The sequence below is a fragment of the Somniosus microcephalus genome, unplaced genomic scaffold (assembly GCF_052327205.1).
Source record: "Somniosus microcephalus isolate GS21.2 unplaced genomic scaffold, FLI_Smic_1.0 unresolved_chr1, whole genome shotgun sequence".
Lineage (NCBI taxonomy): Eukaryota > Metazoa > Chordata > Chondrichthyes > Squaliformes > Somniosidae > Somniosus > Somniosus microcephalus.
Window position 1 is genome coordinate 123,747,214 of NW_028225179.1, and position 20,613 is coordinate 123,767,826.

Below are 20,613 nucleotides of genomic sequence, written 5' to 3' on the forward strand. Positions count from 1 at the left end.
GGAGGGGCTGTTGGGGGTGATTGAGGAGTGGACCAGGGCGTTGCGGAGGGAGCGGTCCCTTCGGAATGCTGAAAGGGGAGGGGAAGATGCGTTTGGTGGTGGCATCACGTTGGAGGTGGCGGAAATGGCGGAGGATGATCTGTTGAATGTGGAGGCTGGTGGGGTGAAAGGTGAGGACAAGGGGAACCCTATCGTGGTTCTGGGAGGGAGGGGCAGGGGTGAGAGCAGAAGGGCGGTAAATGGAACGGACACGGTCAAGGGCCATGTCAACCACGGTAGAGGGGAATCCTCGGTTGAGGAAAAAGGAAGACATGTCGGAAGCACTGGTATGGAAGGTGGCATCGTCAGAGCAGATGCGGCGGAGACAGAGAAGCTGGGAGAATGGAATAGAGTCCTTACAGGAAGCGGGGTGGGAGGAAGTGTAGTCCAGGTAGCTGTGGGAGTCAGTGGGCTTGTAGTGGATGTTTGTCGATAGCCTATCGCCAGAGATGGAGACAGAAAAGTCAAGGAAGGGAAGGGAAGAGTTGGAGATGGACCATGTGAAGGTGAGGGAAGGGTGGAAATTGAAAGCAAAGTGAATGCAATTTTCTAGTTCAGGGTGAGAGCAGGAAATGGCACCAATACACTCATCAATGTACCGGAAAAAGAGGTGAGGGAGGGGACCCGAGTAGGACTGGAACGACGAATGTTCCACATATCCCACATATAATAAAACGATATTGATCATTCACCTCGTGGGCCCCCGATTCTAGTAGAACTCGACTGAGCTAGCGAGAGGCTTGCTGACACTCCCTCACTCTACTTGGCTGCTGTGAAGCGGCTGCTGCATTTCTCTCTGACTCCAGCAGGGGGAAGCACTTGCATGGTAAATAGTCATTTCTCTGATCAAATGTTTTTCTAACCTCTGTCCTCTCACTGAGACAGGCACTCGCGGAGTGAATGATACGTGTGTCGAAGAGTCACAGGCTCACAAGCGTGACTGAATTCGTGTTACTCACCAACAAAATAAACCCAGTAACATAACACAACCACCCTCATATATTCCATGTTTTTACAAACACGCTCCCGAAATTTGGGTTCCTCCCAAACGCTGCTGCCCAAGTCTATGGAGGGTGTTTGTAAAACATGGAATATATGGGGGTGGTTGTGTTAACTCGCATCAAGTCCCATTCTACCATCAGCCCCCTGTGCTCGCTGACCGACATTTGGCTCTCAGTCCAGCAAAACCTCACTTTTAAAATTCTCATCCTTGTTTACAAATCCCCCCCCACGCCCACTCCCCCCTCCATGGCCTCGCCCCTCACTATCCCTGTAACCTCCTCCAGCCCTACAACCCTCCGCGATCTCTGCCTTCCTCCGATTCTGGCCTCTTGAGCATCATCGATATTAATTGCCCCACCATTGGTGGCCGTGCCTTCAGCCGTCTAGACCCTAAGCTCTGGAATTCCCTCCCTAAACCTCTCCGCCTCTCTCTCCTCCTTTAAGACGCTCCTTAAAACCGACCTCTTTGACCAAACCTTTGACTGTCTGTCCTAACATCTCCTTCTGTGGCTCCGTGTCAAATACTGTCTGATAACGCTCTTGTGAAGCATCTTGGGACGTGTTACTGAGATAAAGGCGCTATATAAATGCAAGTTGTCGTTGATTAAAAAAGGAAAGAACTAGATTAAGATATAAATATATGTCGGGAAACTGCGCACCTCCAACCCATGATTTTCCGATCACTAAAATGAAATGGATGGAAAATTATGGGATGGCCGTTCACAATTACCCCGATCCGTGCTCCCTGCTGAAAATCCCTCCCCTCCCCCGCCCTTTGAATCCCAGGCACTGTCTTTGGCTTTTCTGCTTCAGTGCTCCCTCGGCATCAGGGTGGAACGGATGGGTGGGAATTCACGGGCCGGTGAGCACGGTTTCCCAGTGCGCCCTCCCGCTGGTATCGCTAAGGTGGGAAAATCCCGGCCTCTGCGGGAGTGGACCTCACAGATGTGGGAAGGTTGGGAGTAGAAATTAGCCTCGGGACGGTGAGGGAAAGAGGGTGGTGGTGGTTGCTCAATTCAGGCGCTATTGCAAGGACCGCCCGTTATAACCTCCCCCCCCCACCCGATATTCAGTCCCATTTCAATAAACGGACCAATTTTAACCTCAACACCCGCCGGGAAACTGAGAAGATCGGATGCGACGTCGGCTTTACCCTGGTGTAAATCACTGGCGTAAAACACCGGCGTTCCACCCTGATCCCATGGGATACCTGTCCGATGCGTTAGGTTAAAATGACCCCCAATGGAACTGAATATTGGGTGGTGCGTGTAGTGAGCGGCCAATGTAACACAGCCCGTCTCGCGCTGCCACCCGTGTCAAATTTCTCCCCCGGCCGCAAGCAGTGTATGAAGCTTCCACACTCTTACCCTGTGCAGACTATTATTGACTGATATTAGTGCCAAGCTGCAGCAGGCTTCATGCTGCGGCTTTAACCACAATGGCTCCGCCCGAGCATGAGCGGGTCCTGTGGTGTCGCTCCTCCTTTGACCCATGTAGGTATCAGCCTACTCAAGGTGTCCATGAAGCAAGGATTGTTCTCCTTAGAGTAGGGTAAGGGGAGATTTAATAGAGGTGTTCAAAATTATGAGGGGTTTTGATAGAGCAGGTAGAGAGAAACTGTCTCCACTGGCAGGAGGGTCGGTAACCAGAGGACACAGATTTAATGTAATTGGCAAAAGAACCAGAGGGGAAGATGAGGAGAATTTTTTTTTTAACGCAGCGAGTTGTTGTGATCTGGAATACGCTGCCTGAAAGGGCGGTGGAAGCAGAGTCAATAGTAACTTTCAAAAGAGATTTGGACAAATATTTGGAAGGGGAAAAATTTGCAGGGCTATGGGGAAAGAGCAGGGGAATGGGATTGATTGGATCGCTCTACCAAAGACCTAGCACAGGCACGATGGGCCGAATGGCCTCCTTCTGTGCTGTAAGATTCTAAGATTCCAAGCAGTGATTTATAAAGGTTTAGCAGAACGTCCTTTTACTCCATGCCTCCAGTCATAAAGCCCAGGATGACGTATGATTTGTTAGCAGCTTTTTCAACTTGTCCTGCAATCCTTAATAATAATTCAACTTTATTGTCATTGTACAATGCACAAGCACATGAACAACGAAATGTGATCTTGCAAGCTCCCATGAGTCCAGTACAAATAACATTAACATTAAAAATAAATAGCACCGTCCTGGGAGAAGCAAAGCCGCTGCGTCTGTGCGCGCCGCCATTCCATTTCCACCATTCCTCCTGTCCGACAATCTTCAGCCCAACGCCCGGGCCTGCTCGCCAGCCGCCCCTCCTCGGGGCTCCTTCCGTGACCTTCTCACCAACCGCCCCTTCTCGGGGCTCCTTCCAGTGACCTTCTGCACCTGGTCTTACCCTGATGGTCACCCCTCCAGGTACTAACCAGGCCTGGCTCTAGTTTAGCTTCCAAGCCTTGCCAGTGACCCTGTCCCTAGTCCCAGGAACAGGGCAACGATAACAACGCTTCCCATTCCCACAGTGGTTGTCAAATGCCAGGAGTTGAAGCTCGCTCATTGGGGTGCAAGTTCCTGTGGGGGCGTTAATCTGAAAGCTACCCCCCCGGAATGATGCCCTTTCGTGTGCCCATTATGTCTATTTACGCCCAAGCTTCCTGCCAATTTCATTAGTATGCACTGGAAAGTAAAAATCAGCGTCAACAATCGGAGCCCGAGGACAGTACCAAGCTCACACATTATAGTTCTAATTTAGGTACGAACGTTAAAGTTTCACACCATCGAACCATCACTCAAGTGCACCAGGCCCAACATGGTATCATAGAATGAGACAGCACAGAACTAGGCCATTCGGCCCTTCGTGCCTGCTCTTTGAAAGCGCTCTCCGATTAATCCCACTCTCCTGCTCTTTCCCCATAGCCCTGCAATTTTTTTTCCTTCAAAGGTTTATTCAATTTTCTTTTGAAAGTTACTATTATTATTATTACCCTTTCAGGCAGAGCATTCCAGATCACAACTCTCTGTGTAAAAGAAATGCTGTCTCATGTCGCCTCTGATTCTTTTGCCAATCACCTTAAATTTGTGTCCTCTGTGTTATGTCTGACATCTGGTGATAGGTACTCGATTGCCTTGGCCTGAGCACATGGAGTTTGATAGTGCTGTGATCATTGTATTGTGTATAGGTATTCGATTGCTTGTGCCTGGAAGTGTGTGTGTGTGTGTGTGGCAGCCATATTAAAAGCAGCATGAACTGAACTCACTGACGGTCTCTGGATTATCTTTGCAAACGCAATATTTGGCGACAAGGATGGCTGAAATCTCTCTTCCACCACCTCCTCCCTTCCTTGCACTACCAGGTGAGCCCCCGATCCCATGGGTTCGCTGGTTACAGTCCTTTGAAACCGATCTCATTGCTCTTGGACTAGAAACTGTGTGAGTACGGCTCGGAAAAAGGCACGGTTATCCCATTGCTTGGGAGCGGAGGGCCAGCGTGTTCTTGGGACATTATGCACAGCAGACTCAATCCAAACATATGATGAGGCTGTGGCTCTGTTAAGCACACTCTTCTCTGCCCCACAAAGTGCCCTTCTGCGGCGATTCATTTTTAGACAGCGTCACCAACTCCTTGGCGAGTCAGTGCATCAATACGTGGCTAATTTGAGGGGGTTAGCTAGCTCGTGCAAGTTCGGTGCATTACAAGATGAGATGGTGCGTGATCAACTAATAGAGCACACCAACAACGTGAGAGTGCGTGAAAGACTGTTACTCGAGTCCGACGATCTGTCGTTGTCACAGGCAGTCAACATTGCCTTTCAAGTAGAGTCTGCAGCCGAATGTGCAGCGAAACTAGCACACACACCCAGTGACAGCGTCCTCGGCCCCGACAGCTCTGACACGGTAATGCTCGCGCGACGGCAGCAACGCGCGCTACCGCGGCAACAGTGTGGAAACTGCGGATCTCATTCACATGCTACCAGAGCGCAGAATTGCCCCGCGCGCGGCCAAGCCTGTCGAAATTGTGGAAAACAAAATCACTTTGCCAATGTCTGCCGCTCTGCCCCGGTTGCTACAAATGAACACTCTCAGTCGTCAAGCACTATAATCCACAACGTGAGCTCTGGGCCAGTAGTGGCTTTCAAATCATGCACAATTAACCTGAATGATGTGTGCATCCCGCTGTTGTTGGATACCGGTGCCAGCGTCTCACTGCTGAATGTGGACACATTCAAACGCTTTTTCAGCTCCCTGCCACTCTCTGCGCCCTCCACTACCCTTTGCGGGTATGGTAATTCCAAAATTGGACTAGTGGGCTCAGTCAACCTCACAGTACGCTATGGAACAAAAGTTTTGCCAGATTTTTGTTTTCATGTGGCACGCCAAGGAGCTAACCTGATGGGGCTGGATCTTTTCACTGACCTGGGTTTTTCTCTCTTGGACACCGGCGGGTCTGCGATTCTGCAGACATGGCTAGCATCGTGGCGCTAAACATGGCCAGCACTCTTCGAGGGTCTGGGCTGCCTGACTGCCTTCACCCACCAGCCCATGGTTGACTCCACCGTTATCCCTGTCATTTAGACACTGCGCTGCATCCCGCTTGCTCCCCGTGACAGGGTCACAGCTGAACTAAAGCAGCTGCTGGAAGCCGGCATCATCGAACCAGTTGATGCCTCCCCATGGGTCTCCAACCTGGTGGTCGCAACAAAAAAGTCAGGTGGTCTACGCGTCTGTGTCGACCTTCGAGCAGTGAATAAGGCCGTAATCCCTGACAAGTATCCACTGCCCACGTCAGAGGAACTCACAGCGCAGTTCTATGGTTCCATCCTGTTCTCGAAACTGGACCTTCGACAGGGCTAGCTACAGGTTCCCCTCCACCCCAGCAGCAGGGACCTCACTGCTTTTGTGACACATGCTGGCGTCTTTCGGTACACCAGGATGCCATTTGGACTTAGCTCTGCACCCAGCTGCTTCCAAAAGGTGATGGCCTCTGTGCTCGCGGGCATTCCTGGAGTGGCCATCTACCTGGATGACATCGTCGTGCATGGGCCCTCGACCTCCACTCACAACGAACGCTTTCACAGAGTTTTCACAGCTCTAGCAAAACACAAGCTCACACTGAATGGCGAAAAGTGTGTCTTTGCTGTTTCAGAGATCGAATTTGTGGGGTTTCGGTTGTTAGCTGACGGTATATCCCCACTCCAGTGAAATGTGGATGCCATTCACAGCATCCCAGAACCCAGCTCTGCAGCACAGGTTGCCTCCTTCCTTGGCATGACTGGGTACTACCTGAAGTTTTTGCCCCAGTACTCAGCCACCACAGCCCCACTGCGCCAGCTCCTGTGAAAGGATGAGCCCTGGGTGTGGTCACAAGCCTGTACAGAAACTGTTCGCCTCCTCAAATCGCAGCTCACATCGCCTCCAGTGTTGGCTCACTTTGACATTGCCAGCCCCACCCTCATCACCTGCGACACGTCTGCTGCAGCTGTGGGGGCGGTGCTATCGCAGATACAGAATGGAGTGGAGAAACCAATCGCCTTTGCCTCCCGAGCCCTTAGCCCCACCGAACAGAAGTACTCAGTAGGCGAGCGTGAGGCGCTGGCGTGCGTCTGGGCATGTGAGCAGTGGCACCTGTACACGTATGGCCGTGCCTTCACCCTGCGAACCGATCACCAGGCTCTCACTGCCCTGCTGTCGACATCCGGCACGGGCCACAGACCACTGCGTCTACACCGCTGGTCTGACCGCCTCTGCCAATACAATTTCAGTCTCCAGTTCACACCAGGACGTGACAATGTTGTTGCAGATCTGCTCTCCCGCACTGTCTCTGCCCCAGCCCCATTCGTCGGGTCTGAACAAGTGGAACAGGATATCGTCCAGATGCTGCACACGCCTCTCCAAACCACAGTCTCTCTCCAGGAGCTCAAAGAGACCTCTGAACAGGATCCGGCCCTCTCCCAGCTGTGCACCTTCATCAGAGATGGCTGGCCTCGCAAGGTGCCTGAGGAACTGTCTGCCTACTCCAGAGTTAAAAAGGAGCTCTCCTGCTGGAATGACTCCTGTGTTGCACGTGGGCTCTGCACTGTGGTCCCAAGTGCCCTTCGTGCGCGTGTTTTATCCATGGCGCATGAGGGCCACTTGGGCATAGTGAAGCTCAAACAACGATGCCGAGATCTAGTGTGGTGGCCGGGTATCGACAGGGAAATCGAGGCCCTGGTCAAGGACTGTGCAGCCTGCCTTGTAAGTGGCAAGACTGGCCACCAAGCTCCCCCACCCCTGCAACCCCTTGCCTGGCCCTCTCAGCCCTGGGAGCACCTGCAGCTGGACGCCTGCGGGGAGATCCATGGTGTCCCCCACCATCAACGGTTCCTAGTGGTGACCTATGACCTGCACTCAAAATGGCCAGAGGTCACTGCCGTGGGCTCCGTCACCTCTCGGGTCATCATTGATATCCTTGAGTCCCTCTTCTCCCGCTGGGGGCATCCAAAGGCCATCACCACAGACAATGGCCCCCAAATGGTCTCTTCGGAACTCTCCTCTTACCTTGAGAGCAAGGGCATCCGTCACATTCGCACAGCGTACTACCACCCAGAGTCAAATGGGGGGGGTGGAGCGTTTTAACCAGACTCTGAAAAATGGCCTCAGAGCACACCTATCCCAGGGGTGTGCGTTTGACAAGGCCCTCCTCCAGACACTGCTGCACTACAGAGCCTCCCAGCATTCCACTACAGGGGTTTCACCCGCATCCCTCATGCTAGGCCGTGAGCTCATGCTGCCCCTTGGCAGGCTCCGCCCCTCGCTAGCTCAGAGCCCTGCTCCACCGGCTCAAGCCACAATCGCTAGACAGCAGGAGAAGATGAAACTCCGCTTCGACCAGTCGAAGAGGGCCAAGGCGCCCAGCATCTCAGTCTCCGATTGGGTCAGAGTCCGTAGGCCTCACCACAATAATAAGATGGCGTCATTCTGGTCCTCCCCTCTCCAAATAAGCCAACAACTTGGACCAGCCACTTTCTGCCTCACTGACGGCTCTCGGTGGCATGCCAGCCGCCTTCGGAAGGTGCCAGCACCCCCTGATGCGGGATTATATGGACCTAACCCCCAAGCCTTACCCCCAGAGTGGCGGGATGCACATGTGGCTCAGCCAGCCAACCCTCAAGCAGATGTTGTGCCTCAGCCTGCTCCTCACCAGTCCACACCTCGGCCTGTTCGTACGCGTTCTCGCCCTGGCCACCTACAGGACTTTGTCACTACATTTCATGTTTGAAATTCTGTGAGGGGGGAGGAAATGTTATGTCTGACATCTGGTGATAGGTACTCGATTGCCTTGGCCTGAGCACATGCAGTTTGATAGTGCTGTGATCATTGTATTGTGTATAGGTATTCGATTGCTTGTGCCTGGAAGAGTGTGTATGTGGCAGCCATATTAAAAGCAGCATGAACTGAACTCACTGACGGTCTCTGGATTATCTTTGCAAACGCAATACTCTGGTTACTGACCCTCCTGCCAGTGGAAACAGTTTCTCCTTATTTACTCTCTCAAAACCCCTCATGATTTTGAACACCTCTATCAAATCTCCTCTTAACCTTCTCTGCTCTAAGGAGAACAACCCCAGCTTCTCCAGTCTCTCTGCATAACTGAAGTCCCTCATCCCTGGTACCATTTTAGTCAATCTCTGCTGCACCCTCTCCGAGCATGTCTAAGAATATGCAATCCTGGAAGCTTTTCAATTTTTAATGTGACTGAAACTGATGCCATAAAAATGCATTCAAAAGGAACAGAAAACACAGAGGTGTGAGTTGGGATTCATAAAAAGAATCACTTAAAAACAATCGCAATAAACAACCAGGGAGCCATTATATTGAGCCCAGCTGCATTCTGGAATGGGGATTGATGGACGGGTGTAATAGGGCGAGGAAATTGGGGCAGAGAGCAGTTACGAGCGTAACTCACTTGCGCTCGACTTTCCCCTCGATATTTATTTACGGCCCGGGGCGTAGATACACGGGAGATTCCAGCCCGTTATTTTGTAGGGGTCCCCAGTGCAGGTCTTACCTTCAGAAGCTGTGTCTTCTCCCGCATCGATTGTATGTCTTCGAGCGCCTGCTCGATGCGGGCGCACCGCTCCGAGATCAGGACCATGTTTCCCACCAGCTGACTGATGGCAGTCTCGGTCTCGCCCCGCAGCCTCTGGAGCAGGGCGCGCTCCCGCTCCTGAAGAAACCGCTGCAGCTCCGCAAACTTCGCCACGATCTGATCCTGCAGACAGCTGGCGTATTCCTGGAATGGTTGGCGTAAAGTCATCGTTAATATACTGAGGCTCCTGATTGACAATCAATTATGCCAACAACACTCAAGAAGCTCGACACCATCCAGGACAAAGCAGCCCGCTTGATTGGCACCCCATCCACCACCTTAAACATTCACTCCCTCCACCACCGGCGTACCGTGGCTGCAGTGTGTACGATCTACAAGATGCACTGCAGCAATTCACCAAGGCTTCTTTGGAAGCACCTCCCAAACCCACGACCTCTTCCACCTAGAAGGACCAGGGCAGCAGGCGCATGGGAACACCACCACCTCCAAGTTCCCCTCCAAGTCACTCACCATCCTGACTTAGAGGTATATCGCCGATCCTTCATCGTTGCAGGGTCAAAATCCTGGAACTCCCTAACAGCACTGTGGGAGCACCTTCACCACACGGACTGCAGCGGTTCAAGAAGGCAGCTCACCACCACTTTCTCAAGGCCAACTGGGGATGGGCAATAAATGCTGGCCTTGCCAGCGACACCCAGATCCCACAAGCAAATTATTTTTTTTTTTTACGTTCACATTTCCTACAGTCATCCCATAATCATCCTACAGATTCCTACATTACAGCAGTGCCTACACTTCAAAAGTGCTTCATTGGCTGTACAGCACCTTGGGACGTCCTGAGGTTGTGAAAGACGCTATAGAAATGTAAGTTATTTCAAGTTCATTCTTTATAATCAAAAGCAGCCACAGTGCTGTTACATTTGTGTTTATGTGCATCTTTTATCAACATGTTAATAGGCAAATAACACTAAGACTGCGTGTTTATGGAGGTTGGCATTTTTACTTTACGTTTATCTGCATCTTCTTTATAACTGGTTGTATTAAAGGAGAGCTTGTCGATTAGGCTGCATCTATTTGCAACACCAGAGTTCTGATTGGTCCCCTTGAAGGACAAGACACATCCAACAGTTTGTCTGGAATGTGTAATTTGATCCTGCCTTGCCAGATGACAGAATGTGGAAAGATAGTGAGCTTTGTGAAGATCCTCTGTTAATAGTATTCTGCAATTGTAATTATAGTCCCCCCTGGCTGGTAAAATAAAAGACTCTAATTAGTAGGTTAGTTAATTCTTTGAAGTTTTATGCTTGTTTTCCTTCTGGAAGTGATAAAAAAAAATTTTTAATTTTGAATGAAGGGACCGTGCGTGTGGGGTCTGCGTGTGTGGGGACCGTGTGTGTGGTGTGCGGGTGTGTGGAGTTCGTGTATAGGGGAGGTAATCACAGTGTGTAGATTAACTGTGCGACAGACAGACCGAGCAACCCCAGAGCATTCTTGAAGGAACAACTTGCAGGGTTGTGGGGAAAAAAGAGCAGGGGGGAGTGGGACTAATTGGATAGCTCCTTTCAAAGAGCCGGCCAAGGCACGATGGGCCGACTGGCCTCCTTCTGTGCTGTAAGGTTCTCGGATTTAATGGGCTGATGCCACGTCTAAACTAGCAGACAAAGGAATATCACAGAAAAGGGTAAAGCATTTGTCTGAAGAAAGTGATGAGCAGATCGAGCCGTTCACCCAGAAAGAGGCAGCGGACTTGAATAAGTGAAGCAGAATGTTATTGAAAGGGGCCCCCTTTGCAAAGCCTTTTTGAAAATGGACCATCATCTTCAGGAGTGCTGCTCAGTCACTCAGAATGTCACGACCGTGGGACGTCCCAAAGCACTTTACATCCAATGAAGGACTTCTGAAGTGTAGTCACTGCTGTAATGCAAGAAACGGTGACGTTAGCACAGTGGTAATCTCCTTAGGCAGTCCCTCGGAACCGAGGATGACTTGCTTCCACATTAAAAATGAGTTCTCAGGTGACTGATGAGTCGAGTGCGGGACCTACAGTCTCTGTCACAGGTGGGGCAGATGGTGGTTGAAGGGGCGGGTGGCTGGGGTGCTTGGGTTGACGTGCGCTCCTTGCGCTGCCTGCGCTTGGCTTCCGCTTGCTCCCGGTGAAGAGACTCGAGGTGTTCGGCGCCTTCCTGGATGCTTCTTCTCCACTTTGTGCGGTCTTGGGCCAGGGATTCCCAGGTGTCGGTGGGGATGTTACACTTTTTCAAGGAGGCTTTGAGGGTGTCCTTGAAGCATTTCCTCTGCCCACCTGGGGCTCTCTTTCCATGTTGGAGTTCCGAGTAGAGCGCTTGTTTTGGGAGTCTCGTATTGGGCATGCGGACAATGTGAGCGTGGTCAGAGCTTCGATGCTGGGGGTGTTGGGATGAGCAAGAACACTGACGTTGGTGCGCCTATCCTGCCAATTGATTTGCAGGATCTTGCAGAGGCAGCGTTGGTGGTACCTCTCCAGTGCTTTGAGGTGCCTGCTGTACATGGTCCATGTCTCTGAGGCATACAGCAGGGCGGGTATCACTGCTGCTCTGTAGACCATGAGCTTGGTGCCGGGTTTGAGGTCCTGGTCTTCAAACACTCTCTTCCTCAGGCGACCGAAGGCTGCACTGGCACACTGAAGGCGGTGTTGGACTTCGTCATCGACGTCTGCCATTGTTGACAGTAGGCTCCCGAGGTATGGAAAGTGGTCCACGTTGTCCAAGGCCTTGTCGTGGATTTTGATAATCTGGTGGCAGTACTGTGTGGCGGGGGCAGGTTGGTAGAGGACCTTTGTCTTACGGATGTTTAGTGTAAGGCCCATGTTCTTGTACACGTCGGTGAAGGTGTTGATGATGGTTTGGAGTTTGACCTCCGAGTGAGCGCAGACGCAAGCGTCGTCTGCATACTGTAATTCGACGACAGAGGATGGGACGACCTTGGATCTGGACTGGAGATGACGGAGGTTGAACAGTTTCCCGTTTGTTCTGTAAATTAGTTCCACTCCAACGGGGAGCTTACTGAGGGTGAGATGGAGCATTGCAGCAAGGAAGATCGAGAAGAGCGTTGGTGCGATGACACAGCCTTGCATGACCCCGGTTCGTATGTGAATTGGGTCTGTGGTGGAACCGTTGGTCAGGATCACGGCTTGCATGTCGTCGTGAAGCAGGTGGAGGATGGTGACAAACTTTTGAGGGCAGCCGAATTTGAGGAGGACACTCCATAATCCCTCACGATTGACAGTGTCGAAGGCCTTTGTGAGATCAAAGAAGGCCATGTAGTGGTTGGTGCTGTTCCCTGCATTTCTCTTGTAATTGACGTGCGGTGAAGATCATGGACATGGTCTTCACCACACGTCAATTACAGTGGTAATGTCACTGTGCTGGTAATCCAAAGGCCTGGACTAATGATCCAGAGACATGAGTTCAAATCCCACCATGGCAGCTGGGGAATTTAAATTCAGTTAATTAACTAAAATCTGGAATAAAACAGCTAGTGTCAGTAATGGTAACGATGAAACTATCAGATTGTCGTAAAAACCCATCTGGTCCCACAAACAACAATGTGACAGTGACCAGATAATCTTTTATAATAATGCTGGTTGAGGGATAATTATTGGCCAGGACATCCCCTGCTCTTCTTCGAGATAGTGGCTGTGGGATCTTTAACGGCCACCCGAGAGAGCAGACGGGGCCTCGGTTTAACATCTGATCCGAAGGACGGCACCTCCGACAGTGCAGCACTCCCTCAGCACTGCACTGGGAGTGTCAGCCTAGTTTATGCGCTCAAACCTCTGGGGTGGGACTATGAACCCATAACCTTCCGACTCAGAGGCCCGAGTGCTACCCACTGAACCACGATGTCAGGCTCAAGGCTCCCACTGAATGCAAGAAGCCTTTGCAATCACTTGCAGGGTCCTCACGTTATAACTGCTTTATAAACTGCACCCTTGTATGTTAGCTGGCGGATAACACACCAGATTTAACAATGTACCCGCCAATCTTTTACCGATAAAATCTCACCAGGGTTTCGGAGATCTTCAGTCCCGTTGCTGTGTGGGATTCACGATATTCCTTCAGTCTGTTCTGGAGCAGCTGAACTGAATTCGCCTTGAAGGAGAAAAAAACATTGGTAGAGTCATCTTGGCAGTTCTCATTTGGAGACTTTTAAGTCAATGCGGAGTTCTTATAGGGGCAAGTGCCCCCAATTTGTTCCTTGTCATCAAAAGAAATGGTCAGCAGGCTATGTTTGTTCCCCAACTACTCAATGCGATGATGGAACTGGTGAAAATACACTGGCACACAGATTGTGTGCAGCAAATACAGGTACACTACCCTTTATCCGAAAACCTCGGCACCAGCCGTGTTTCGGTTTTCGGAAAATTTCGGATTTCGGAAGGTATTTTATAAGACTGGGAAATTTGTCGGGGGTGGGGGTCGGCGGGGGGTCGGGGTCGGCGGGGGGGTCGGGGTCGGCGTCGGGTCATGTTTTGCGCCACTTTCGGTTTTCAGAGGTTTTCTGTTTTCGGAAGTGCGGATAAAGGCTATCCCTTATCCGAAAGGGTGGGGGTCGGGGTCGGGGTCGGCGGGGGGGTCGGCGGGAGGTCGGGGGTGGGGGTCGGCGGGGGTGGGGGTCGGCGGGGGTCTGGGTCGGCGGTGGGGGTCGGCGGGGGTCGGGGTCAGCGGTGGGGGTCGGCGTCGTGCGTACGGCTTACTCTGCCCTGCTCAGCGTAAGTCGTGCGCCACTCTGGTCTTGTTGTGCGCACGACTTACGCTGAACGAAAAAACCTTCGGTTTTTAGAGGGTTTCGGTTTTCGGAAGTTCGGATAAAGTAGTCTACCTGTATGACCTGATTTTTTTTTTTCCACTTCTCTTTCTATTTATCCCCTCCACTGCCAAAAGGGGCTGATCTCCTCACTGTGATACAGTTCCACAGGTGCTGTCTCCCCTCTCCCCCTTGCCTCACCTACCATTCATTTGTAATGTGTTAGACAAAGGGAGGATTTTCCATTCCATCTCTACCCAGTTTCCGATGGGTTCAAGGGGTAGGTGGGAGCAGGCAGTTGGCCGGGGAGCTGTTCTTCCGGTGAAGTGCTCACTACTGTACTTTCCGGCATTTTGTGTGGGAAGCAATGACGAGTGTTGAACTCGCCCACTTAAATCTGGTCTGTTGTACTCAAAGTGGGCGGCAATGATAAAAAAGAATCTTTCACAACCTTAGGACGTCCCAAAGCGCTTTAAAGCCAATGTTCAAAGTGTAGTCACTGTTGTAATGTAGGAAATGCGACAGCCAATTTGTGCACAGCAAGCTCCCACTAACAGCAATATGATAATGACCAAATAATCTGTTTTTTCTAGTACAGTAATGTTGATTGAGGGATAAATATTGGTCGGGGCACCGGGGAGAACTCTCCTGCTCGTCTTTGAAATGGTGGCCGTGGGATCTTTCCCATCCATCTGAGGGAGCAGACGGGACCTCCGAAATGTCTCATCCAAAAGAGAGCACCTCCAACAGTGCAGCACTTCCTCAGTACCGAGCAGGAAAACTAGACCGATGCTCAGGGCTGGAACTTCCCGGGGGTTTTCCCTTCCCCAGAGGGCTGTGGAGGCTCAGTCGTTGAGTATATTCAAGGCAGAGATTGATAGATTCTTGGATATGAAGGGAATCAAGGAATATGGGGATAGTGCAGGAAAGTGAAGATGAGGTAGAAGATCAGCTATGATCTCATTGAATGGCGGAGCAGGCTCGAGGGGCCAAATGGCCTACTCCTGCTCCTATTTCTTATGTTCTCATGTTCTGATCGACAGGCTGGCTTCCAGTCGTGCAGGGAAATCGGAGGAGGAGGAGGCCGCAGCAACAGGTAAGTGCTGGGCCCAGGATGGTGGGGGCGGGGCTTCAATTCCCCAGAGGGGGTTTGATTCTCCGGGGGTGGTCCGATCCCCAACCCGGGGCTGAATCGTGATCTGGGAGTGGTGGTGTTTCAGGCCCGGGGGTGGGGAGTCCGATCCCTGGGGAGGGTCCGATCCCCGACCCCGGGTGGTGTGGGCTGATAGTGGGGAATCTTGGGGGGCCATGAGGAAGCACTCCTGCTCCTCCCGGCCCACAAGCATTGCTCCGAGGCTGAGGCTGCCTCGTTGCGGCCCTCGGGATCCCCGGCTGCCTGCAGTAAAACCTGCAGAGCAGGTTAAAGTCGAGGGTTCAGGCCTCATTATCAGAAGTAAATTGCCAACTGGTCTCTTGGCAGTGGGCTGGAGGGCCTCCCCACATCCTGCCTGAGTGAAAGGTGAATGTGGGCGGGTTGGAGGCGAGGTTCACATCTTTGCAATTTTCACTTCTCCCCGCCCCCCACGCCTCCAACCCACCCACTCTTACCTCAGAAAATTCCAGCCTCAGTACCGCACTGGGAGTGTCAGCCTAGATTTGGTGCTCGAGTCTCTGAAGGGTGGACTTGAACCACACGACCTTCTGACCCAGAGGCGAGAGGGCTGCCCACTGAGCCACATTTGGGGCACCACAATTAGTTGCAGCACCCCTGGGGTGGGCCAGGGAACAATCAGACGAGGTGTCTCTCTCGATCATTAGCCAGTGACACCCCTGCCGGAGAGCGCAGCCGTGATGTCCCCTCCCCAACATTGGCCAGCCTACCGACTCTCATTGCCCCGAGGCATGCATGACGAGCGAGCATTTGGGAAGAGAGCTATGAGGGTGGTCAGTGTCCCATCAAACTGACATGCCATGCTGGGGTCAGTTTGATGGGACACTGGTTGGTGGGGGGCGGTGGGTAAAGAAAGATATTAAATATCTCCTAATTGGCTCCCCGTTAAGCAGTGCCTCGATTTCAAAATTCTCATCCTTGTTTTCAAATCCCTCCATGGTCTCCCCTCGCCCCTTCCTATCTCTGTAATCTCCTCCAGCCCCACAATCCCCCCGAGATATCTGCGCTCCTCTAATTCTGCCCTCTTGAGCATCCCTGGTTATAATCGCTCAACCATTGGCGGCCGTGCCTTCTGTTGCCTGGGCCCTAAGCTCTGGAATTCCTTCCCTAATCCTCTCCGACTTGCTACCTCTCTTTCCTCCTTTAAGACGCTCCTTAAAACCTACCTCTTTGACCAAGCTTTTGGTCACCTGCCGTATATCTCCTTGTGTGGCTCGGTGTCAATTTTTAAAAATCTTTTAATACTCCCGTGAAGCGCCTTGGGGCGTTTTACTATGTTAAAGGCGTTACATAAACACTGACTTGGAAGTTTTTTTTTATTTGTTTATGGGATGTGGGCATCGCTGACAAGGCCGGCATTTATTGCCCATCCCTAGTTGCCCTTGAGAAGGTGGTGGTGGGCTGCCTTCTTGAATCGCTGCAGTCCGTGGGGTGAAGGTACTCCCACAGTGCTGTTAGGGAGGGTGTTCCAGGATTTTGACCCAGCGACGATGAAGGATGTCGTGACTTGGAAGTATATCGGCCATTCCTTCATTCGTGGCTGGGTCAAAATCACAGAATCACAGAATCCTCACAGTGCAGATAGAGGCCATTTCGGCCCATCGAGCCTGCACCGACACATATCCCACCCGATCCCCGTAACCCCACGTATATTTAATCCCCTAACACTAAGGGTCAATTTATCATAGCCAAATCAACCCAAATCAACCTAACCTGCACATCTTTGGACTGTGGGAGGAAACCGGAGCACCCGGAGGAAAACCACGCAGACACAGGGAGAATATGCAAACTCCACACAGACAGTCGCCTGAGGCCGGATTTGAACCCGGGTCCCTGGCGCTGTGAGGCAACAGTGCTAACCACTATGCCACCATGCCCCCCTACTATGCCACCGTGCCCCCCTGGAACTCGCTTCCTAACAGCACCGTGGGAGTACCTTCACCACACGGACTGCAGCGGTTCAAGAAGGCTCCACGCCACCTTCTCAAGGGCAATTGGAGACGGGCAATAAATGCTGACCTTGCCAGCGACGCCCACATCCCATAAACGAATTTTTTTTTAAAGTTTGTTGCTGGTGTTGGAGCGCTTCTACCTTGCAGGCTTCATAAGCTTCCTTTACCGCCGTGCAGCTATGGTCCCTGTGCTCCTGTGATCTCGAGCAAGCCCGGCAGATGAGTTCCAGGTCGTCGGAGCAGAAGAGCCGGAGCTCCTGCTGGTGGAGCTGGCACATTAGCGGCGGCTCGGCCGGCTCCAGGCGCCCCAGCCGCTGAAAGCCCTCCACGATGCTGGCTAGCAGTCGGTTGCTCTTGAGGTCCAGCCGGCCGGATTCCTGGCGGCACTGGGGGCAGGAGATCCTCCTGGCGTTGCCGGATGGCGCCCAGGTGCTCAGGATACATTCTTTGCAGAAATTGTGGCCGCATTGCAGGCTCACCGGCTCCGAGAAGAAGTCAATGCAGATGGGGCAGCTCAGATCGGCACTCAGATTTTCGGCCATCTCTGTCTCTCTGGCCGCTCTCGCTCAAGTGCCTTGCTGTCGTCTGTTTGCGAATGTTCTCAGTTCGGGTTTGCAATTCTCAGCACCATTTCCTCCCAGCGACATCGCCCGCTTATCAGCTGAGTTTCCATATAAGGACCGTAAACATTTCAGGGGAATTCCGACGGCGTTGCAACACACGCTAGTTGCAGGGGCCTTTGAACTTTGACACACAGGATGTTTGCAGGTTACAGAGAAGACTAAAATCGACGTGACATTCACAGAGAGAGAGATAGTCAGTGAATCCACTTCAATTCTTTGCAACCTATTATGCACTGAGGTATCCGCCCTCTTCTACTTCTGCCCTCTTGAGCATCCCTGATTAGAATCGCTCAACCATTGGTGGCCGTGCCTTCTGTTGCCTGGGCCCAAAGCTCTGGAAATTCCCTGCCTAAATCTCTCCACCTGTCTACCTCTCTTTCCTCCTTTTAAGACGCTCCTTAAAACCTACCTCTGACCAAGCTTTTGGTCACCTGCCCAAATTTCTCCTTATGTGGCTCGGTGACATTCTTTGTCTTACAACACTCCTGTGCAGCGTCTTGGGACGTTTTACTACGTTTCATCTGCCTCTGCATCAGCAAGCAAAACCATTTCCTGGCCACCTGTCTGTGCAGGGAGGTCACGCTCAAGTCCCACGCTGTGTGCGTGCTTTGCAGTGGCTTTGAAGTGACCTAGATAATCACTCATGTAATTAATAAAAACAGAAATAGCTGGAAATACTCAGCAAGTCAGGCAGCATCTGTGGAGAGAGAAACAGAGTTAACCTTTCAGGTCGATGACCTTTCCAGCTTTACTCTGTATCTAACCGGTGCTGTACCTGCCCTGGGAGTGTTTGATGGGACAGTGTAGAGGGAGCTTTACTCTGTATCTAACCCGTGCTGTACCTGCCCTGGGAGTGTTTGATGGGACAGTGTAGAGGGAGCTTTACTCTGTATCTAACCCGTGCTGTACCTGCCCTGGAAGTGTTTGATGGGACAGTGTAGAGGAAGCTTTACTCTGTATCTAACCCGTGCTGTACCTGCCCTGGGAGTGTTTGATGGGACAGTGTAGAGGGAGCTTTACTCTGTATCTAACCCGTGCTGTACCTGCCCTGGGAGTGTTTGATGGGACAATGTAGAGGGAGCTTTACTCTGTATCAAACCTGTGCTGTACCTGCCCTGGGAGTGTCTGATGGGACAGTGTAGAGGGAGCTTTACTCTGTATCTAACCCATGCTGTACCTGCCCTGGGAGTGTTTGATGGGACAGTGTAGAGGGAGCTTTACTCTGTATCTAACCCGTGCTGTACCTGCCCTGGGAGTGTTTGATGGGCAGTGTAGAGGGAGCTTTACTCTGTATCTAACCCGTGCTATACCTGCCCTGGGAGAGTTTGATGGGACAGTGTAGAGGGAGCTTTACTCTGTATCTAACCTGTGCTGTACCAGCCCTGGGAGTGTTTGATGGGACAGTGTAGAGGGAGCTTTACTCTGTATCTAACCCGTGCTGTACCTGCCCTGGGAGTGTTTGATGGGAGAGTGCAGAGGGAGCTTTACTCTGTATCTAACCTGTGCTGTACCAGCCCTGGGAGAGTTTGATGGGACAGTGTGACTTGTGACTTTGTGATAAAACGTGGACTGGCTTGTAAACCCCAGAGTGAAGCAGATATGTGCGATGTAAAGAGGAATTTCACATTCCAGCCTGTGTGTTGGGGGGGACACTCCCAGCCTGTGTATATATTATTATGTCATCTATAATTGAACCAGTACTCAGGTTATTTCACAGAATCACAGAAACCCCACAGTGCAGATAGAGGCCATTTCGGCCCATCGAGCCTGCACTGACACATATCCCACCCGATCCCCGTAACCCCTACACCAACACATATCCCACCCTATCCCTGTAACCCCATGTATTTAATCCCCCTAACACTAAGGGTCAATTTATCATAGCCAATCAACCTAACCCGCACATCTTTGGACTGTGGGAGGAAACCGGAGCACCCGGAGAAAACCCACGCAAACACGGGGAGAATGTGCAAACTCCACACAGACAGTCACCCGAGGCCGGATTCGAACCTGGGTCCCTGGCGCTGTGAGGCAACAGTGCTAACCACTATGCCACCGTGCTGTGAACTGACTGCGTGGTATTCCCTCTCAGTTTTGAAAGCCTATATTGAAACTGATTTTTTATATTTAGAAACATCTACTCTTCCAGAGACACCTTAGTTTCAGATTTGTTTTCCTGCTTCTTATGTTCCTCAGTATCGTAGCTGGCTGAGTTTTGCCCCTTTGATGTGCTTGTCCTTTGAATTCTTCTGGTCTTATGAAGTAAGATTAAAAAATGAGCCTAACAGGGCACGTTTATTAGAACGCAATTGCGGCAGCAAAATGTGTAAAGATGAAATGTACTAATTATTCTATGTTTAATTGCAGAAATGACCATACCAGTTTAGAGAGATGAAACTTACAAAAAGAGACACTGACATAACCCTTTCCTGGAAAACGAAACTTAGTAGTGGCCAGGAGAGGAATGACTTGTTTCTCAGAAATCACATGTCCTGGATGACTCATTTCCAAGAAATCAGAGGGTCTACAGGCCCCTTCAGTGAAAAGTGAAACTTATGTTATAGGCTACTTTGTATAAGTTAGACACACCTAGTTAGTGATTAATGTATAGACTTTTAAATCGATTGGACCTCTGGAGTAGGAGGTCTTGGAAAATGTGTATAACTGTGTGAATCTCAAGAGGTTCGGTGGAGTTGGAGCCTTGTGTTGGGACGCAAGAGCCATATCTCCCCAGGCCTGAATAAACCGTTTTGACTTCAATTATTGGGTCTGTCTTTCTTACAACAAGCCAGTGAAGTCGACCATGTATATCACTTGGTCCGCACTTTGGGGGCTTACATCAATTGGCGACGAGGATGGGATACACGATCTGAACAAGACTCTCGGACAGCGTTAACCTAAGATGGGTGAGTATGTTTTAATTACCACCTGTAAAATTAGGGGTTAATCGCTGGCGAGGCGTTAAGTCAGAATCGACGTATA

The 20,613-nt window shown here is 51.3% G+C and overlaps 1 protein-coding gene and 1 long non-coding RNA gene across 3 annotated transcripts in view; one reads left to right on the forward strand and one right to left on the reverse strand.

Annotated features, from left to right (window-relative positions):
- The window catches only part of LOC147095797 (zinc-binding protein A33-like), a 29,591-nt gene extending 12,024 nt beyond the window's left edge, over nucleotides 1–17,567 (reverse strand). Inside the window, exons 1-3 of one of the 2 annotated variants that reach the window (XM_085974805.1) lie at nucleotides 17,488–17,567; nucleotides 13,144–13,230; nucleotides 9,059–9,283 (exon numbers count right to left, since the gene is read on the reverse strand). In XM_085974805.1, the coding sequence (XP_085830931.1) occupies nucleotides 9,059–9,283; nucleotides 13,144–13,230; nucleotides 17,488–17,550 (375 nt within the window). In that variant the 5' untranslated portion in view covers nucleotides 17,551–17,567. Of the gene's footprint in view, nucleotides 1–9,058; nucleotides 9,284–13,143; nucleotides 13,231–17,148 lie in introns of both variants that reach the window. The other variant, XM_085974804.1, reaches the window with a different exon arrangement.
- A 216-nt stretch (nucleotides 17,568–17,783) lies between these two features.
- LOC147095798 (uncharacterized) lies at nucleotides 17,784–20,391 on the forward strand. The gene is made up of 2 exons (XR_015074823.1): nucleotides 17,784–17,869; nucleotides 19,999–20,391. It is a non-coding gene; the product is annotated as an uncharacterized LOC147095798 (long non-coding RNA).
- Nucleotides 20,392–20,613: the final 222 nt, after the last annotated feature.